Genomic DNA, 5,128 nt, shown 5'->3' with positions numbered 1-5,128 from the left:
AGTGGCTGGGGGGGGTGGGCACAGCCCCATCCCTGCTCCCTCAGGATGCCTGAACCCACAGAAAGCCATCCCCATCCCTGTCCCCTTCCCTGCAGTGCCAGGGCCCCGTGCAGCTTTGGCTTCCTCTTCCTCATCCTCTTCCTCACCTGTGCCCTACCTGGCGGGGGTGTCGATCAGCTGAGGCTGCCTGGCCCCTCCCTGGGCTGGGCACGGCTATAAAAGCCGGGGACCGAGCGGAGGGTGGCACAGGGAGCCGGGAGCTGTTGGCAGGTGAGTCCAGGGGTGCCAGGGTTGGGCTTTGGGGGGGGGGGTCCTCATCCATCTGGAGATGGTGCTGTGGTCCCTGGGCTGCATGTGGGATCCTGCCCGGTTCCTGCAGGGCTTGGAGTTGGGTCTGGATTTGGCCCCTACGCCCCGAGTTTTGGACTGGACAGTGTGTTTCGGGACACACGACGGCGTGGGGCAGGGCTGGGTGGCACAGCCTTGCCGTGGGCACAGCGTGAGGTGCGCGGGGGGGCGGCAGAGGGGACTGATGGGGGCACTGCAAGGAGCGGTCGGAGGGGCTGTTCCCGTAGGACATCCCACTCCTGTCTCCGGGTGATGCTGGAAGGGCCCCGCTGGGCAGGCGGACATGGGGAGTGGGACCCACTACGAGCCGAGCAATGCCTGGGGTGCCCGTGTCCCACCTGCCGGGAACTGGTGGAGGCGGTGACCCCAGTGACACGGCCCTGAGTCACACCGGAGGCCCCGGGTGACAGCCCGTCTCCGGCACACGGAGCTGGGCACATGAGCCGGGAGGGATGCTTGGGGAGAGGTACCCCATCCCCAAACCAACCCGTCCCCAGGTGCGGCGGCAGCAGCGATGGCAACGCTCTACCCCTCCCTGGAGGACATGAAGGGCCACCAGATCTTGCAGGTCAGCACAGCGGCATTATGGGGGGGTTGAGCAGACCCTGATGGGTCCCTGTGGGGTCCCATCCTTGGAGGGTCCCCAGGGCTGGGGGGCAGAGCCTTGAGCAAGCTCCATCTCTTGGCAGGCACAGGCAGCTGCCGGGGTAAGGACACCCGCCACGACGGTGCTCACGGAGAAGCCGAAGCTCGTCTCAGACACCGGTAACGCGGGTTGCGATCGGCTCTCCCTGTCAAGAGGCTGTCTGGGGGCGGGGGGGAATGATGCTCACCGTGCAGGGGAGCTCAGCTGAGACCTGCCACAGCTCAGTGCATGGGTAGGCGATGGGATTTGGGAGTTTCTTTCTGCTGGCCCATGGTCCTGGGAAGGATCCTGGGGGGGGGTGGTGGCAATGGCCATGGGTTAGGGACCCCGCGAGCTGAGGCCACTCTCGGTGTGTCCCGCAGCACCGCCCATGCTGTACCCAAACCTGGCTGAGCTGGAAAACTACATGGGGCTGGCTCTTTCCAGTGAAGAGATCCAGAAGAACCTGCTCCCGGAAAGCAGCACTGTAGGTGTCTGGGCTGGCGACTCTCGCCTGTCCTGCACAGGGCTCCCCCTGTGCCACAGCATCGCTGCTGAGAGGGGGGGCTCTCCGGGATGTATCCTGCCTGCGGGGTGATGTGCACAGGGCCCTGTGCCCCCACCAGCTCCACTGACCCCTGGCTCCATTGCAGGCGCTGACACCCGCCGGGCCCCCCCCAGGCCAGCTGGTTGCCCCCCTGACCGGGAACAACGTGGGGCTGCGCCGGGCAGAGATCAAGCCAGGTGTGCGGGAGATTCACCTGTGCAAGGATGAGCGGGGCAAGACGGGGCTGCAGCTGAAAAACGTCGACCAGGTGAGGGGGCTGGGCTGGCGTGGCACGGTGTGGCACGGCACGGCATGGTACGGTGCACTGTGGCATGGCACAGCATGTTGTGGTTCACCATACCATGGTATGGGGGAGCGTGGCATGATGTTGCATGGCAAGGCAGGGCACAAGCACGATGGTACAGTGCAGCGTGACGTGGCACGCTACATCACGGCATGGCAATGCGTGGCATTAAATGGCAGCATGGCACGGCACAGCACAGTGCGGCACAGCATGGTGCATTATGGCACAGTGTGTCATGGTACAGCGTGGTACATGGCATGGCACGGCTTCCCAGTCCCTGTGCCATCGCTCCCCCCGTGTCCCCAGGGCATCTTCGTGCAGCTGGTGAAGGTCAACTCGCCGGCAGCACTGGTGGGGCTGCGCTTCGGTGACCAGATCCTGCAGATCGATGGCAAGAACTGCACGGGCTGGAGCAGCGACAAAGCGCAGCGGGCGCTGAAGAAGGCGTCCCCAGAGAAAATTGTCATGGTGGTGCGGGACAGGTGAGCGGGCGGGCGGGCAGGCGATGCCGCCGGCAGTGCCGGTACTGACCGCGGTCTCCCCGCAGACCTTTCCAGCGCACCGTCACCGTGCACAAGGACAGCAACGGCCACATCGGCATCGTGGTCAAGAAGGGGAAAATCGTGTCGCTGGCGAAGGACAGCTCTGCCGCCCGCAACGGCCTCCTCACCCACCACTGCATCTGCGAGGTGAACGGCCAGAACGTCATCGGCATGAAGGTAGGGGCTGCGCACAACCGGCGGTGCCGAATGCGCCCGGGGGTGCCCGGGATCCGGCCAGGGGAGCCGTAAGGAGCTGCCACGCCATGGTGGGCAGAGCCGGGCATCCCACGGGACCCACCCGCTCTCTCCCGCAGGATAAGCAGCTGACGGAGGTGCTGGCAGGGGCCGGGAACGTGGTCACGCTGACCATCATCCCCACCGTGATCTACGAGCACATGGTCAAACGGTGAGATCGTGGGGCCGCGGTGCCCACCCCCACCCTGCCGTGGCCCCACGGGACCCTCCGAGGGGCCCCCCAGACTCCCCCGGCTGAGCGCCCGTCCCTGTGCCTAGGCTCTCGGCGGGGCTGGTGAAGTCAGCCATGGACCACTCCGTCCCCGACCTCTGATGCGATCGCTGCCGTCCCAAGAGGGCTGACGCTGGAAGCTTGGAGGGGCTGCGAAGGTACCCCCCGCAGCATCCCCAAAAGAAGCTGGCTTAGCACAAAACCCCTCATCCCTACAGAGGCTGGTGGCCGCCGGGTGGCATGGGGGAACTCCCAGCCTGCGATGTCCTCTCCTCCCTTTCATCGGCAGGGATGGGGCACGTGCCTCCCACCGTCCTGGGGTCCCCGTGTCCCCCCGTGTCCCCGCCTGGGCCAGCCCCCCTCGGGGCAGACGCCAAAGGCTGGCTCCAGCCAAAGCAGACACAGACCCAGCGACGTTTATTACATCCACCACAGACAGTGAGTACAGGACAGGGGAAACAAGAAAAGGGGGGTTACAGCTTTTTCAGTTCTGTATTTAAAAAATATATTGTATAGATTTGTCTTTCAAATATAATCGTTACATTTATTTCTTGGCAAAGCTTTGGATAGTCTAACAGACGTGTACACAGATCCACAAATACATTGCACAAGAGGCGTATATCCTAGCTCCGCTTACATCGGCCGCCCCGGCTGTCTTGCCACCGTTTCTCCCCCAATACTTCACCCGGCACCCGGTGCTGTGCCAGCGGCTGCCGCCGCCTCCGCCGCCCCCAGCACGGGCAGAGCCGGTGCTCCGCGTCCTCCCAGCCACCGGATGGGGGATGCGGGGAAGCACGGGGCGTGTGGGACGCGGTGTGAGCCCCTACGGGGACCGGTGGATGCCAGCATGTGGAGCATCGCTGGCTCCCAGGGCACCCGGCCGGTGGCACCCATGGGTGGTGGAGCGGGGTGGGATGGGGAAACACGGTTAATTCAAGTCACGAAGAAGCCACAGACATTCGTGGGGGTGGGAGCGCCGCGCGCCCGGGGGAGCCCCAAGTCTCGCGTCTCGCCAGCCCCCACTGAGCAATCCTTGCTGTCTTTGCTTTTCAAAAAAAAAAAAAAAAGGCATTTTTTTTTTTTTCTTTTTTTTTTTCGGAGGCCACCAGCAAAGCAGGGATTCGGCTGGGGGGCCAGGGCAGGCAAAGATGCTCGGCTCTGCCTGCACAGCCCTGCCTGCACCCCCTCGCTGCCTCCCAGCAAAGGCATCCCCAAGCTCCGGCACAAGGTAGGATCACCAGCATCGCCAGCATCACCTCTGCCAAAACCACAAGAGCCCCCGGTCCCGCTCTGTGGCAGCCAGAGCCAAGGCTGGGGGTTTCCCCCCTCCAGCTCACCGCCACCTTGGTCCCCCCAACAACCGGGCTTCAGTCTGTACCAAAAAAAAAAAGTGAATATAGTGCAAAGCAAAGGGAGGGAGGGACCGAAGCTTCCCCCAGGGCTGCTCGGCCTCGCTCGGCAGCGCGGGAGCCCCAGTCCGGTTCCATCCCAGAGCAGGGAGGCATCTCCCAAGCAATGGGCGGCTTGAAGAGAGCCCCGCCAGGGCACCATCCTGCCGGAGGGAGGAGGACGGACACCGAAGCGGGTCAGCAGGCCAGGGCGAAGGTGCCCCACGGGCTCCCACTGCCTCCCGAACCAGTCCAGAACTGGTCCCTGCGTCCAGGCGGGTTCCTGCCATCCTCCTGCCCGCAGCCAGACTTTGCTGTTGAGGTGCAACCCGCACACAGAGCATGAAATGCACCCAGGGTGGGGGTCCCCACTGTGGCCCCCCTGGCTCTCTCTGCTGTTGTGCGGCTCCTCGCCATTGCCCATCTGTGGCAGGGCTGGCTGCGGGACAGAGCAAGGACAACTGGAAAGCGAGTGCAATGAAGGGAGAGCCCACCCAGTGGGGTGCAGCCCCGTAACCCCCCCCCAGCAGCTGGAGGCACCGCGGCGTCCATCGGGCAGGGGGCTGCAGCACGATGCTCGGTGCCGCATCCGACATCGCCGCTTGGCACCTCTCTTCCAGCAACAGTCCTTTCCCTCCTCCAGGACAAAGGAGCTGGGGGGGGAGCAGCACACCCCGATACACCCACAGAACCCCCCCCGGCCCTTTCCCACCCCCCCCAGGGCTGCATAACGAGCCAGGGCCAACGAAGGAGCCCGGGAGAGCGGGGACATGGCGGGGGGCTTTACAATCAGCAGTCGAGTCCGTGGGGGCGGGCGGGGGGTGTCGGGGTGCAGGGGGGGGTGTCAGGGCTGGGTGCTGCCCCCGGGGCTGGCGACGGGGCGACAGCCCATCCCGCGGCTGGGGTGG

General features: G+C 64.9%; 2 protein-coding genes across 2 annotated transcripts in view; one reads left to right on the top strand and one right to left on the bottom strand.

Annotated features, from left to right (window-relative positions):
* Positions 1-846: 846 nt before the first annotated feature.
* Positions 847-2,934, top strand: SDCBP2 (syndecan binding protein (syntenin) 2). Its single transcript, XM_010569430.1, has 8 exons — positions 847-916; positions 1,038-1,113; positions 1,357-1,460; positions 1,627-1,788; positions 2,131-2,306; positions 2,372-2,543; positions 2,681-2,772; positions 2,880-2,934. Exons 1-8 carry the CDS (start codon positions 863-865, stop codon positions 2,932-2,934), a joined length of 891 nt encoding a protein of 296 aa, XP_010567732.1. The 5' UTR covers positions 847-862.
* A 1,484-nt stretch (positions 2,935-4,418) lies between these two features.
* Positions 4,419-5,128, bottom strand: part of SNPH (syntaphilin) — a 5,050-nt gene continuing 4,340 nt past the window's right edge. Inside the window, exons 5-6 of the mRNA XM_010569756.1 lie at positions 4,593-4,700; positions 4,419-4,534 (exon numbers count right to left, since the gene is read on the bottom strand). Of these exons, the coding sequence (XP_010568058.1) occupies positions 4,419-4,534; positions 4,593-4,700 (224 nt within the window). The remainder of the gene's footprint in view (positions 4,535-4,592; positions 4,701-5,128) is intronic.

This window comes from Haliaeetus leucocephalus, unplaced genomic scaffold (assembly GCF_000737465.1).
Source record: "Haliaeetus leucocephalus isolate CR32 unplaced genomic scaffold, Haliaeetus_leucocephalus-4.0 Scaffold273, whole genome shotgun sequence".
In the NCBI taxonomy this organism is placed as follows: domain Eukaryota; kingdom Metazoa; phylum Chordata; class Aves; order Accipitriformes; family Accipitridae; genus Haliaeetus; species Haliaeetus leucocephalus.
This window is presented reverse-complemented; position numbering and strand designations above follow the sequence as displayed.

Coding starts and splice junctions, on each gene's coding strand:
- SDCBP2 (XM_010569430.1), top strand. CDS start 863: ATGGCAACGCTCTACCCCTCCCTGGAGGACATGAAGGGCCACCAGATC. Junction 2,544..2,680: donor AGAACGTCATCGGCATGAAG/GTAGGGGCTGCG, acceptor TCTCTCCCGCAG/GATAAGCAGCTGACGGAGGT. Junction 2,773..2,879: donor TACGAGCACATGGTCAAACG/GTGAGATCGTGG, acceptor CCCTGTGCCTAG/GCTCTCGGCGGGGCTGGTGA.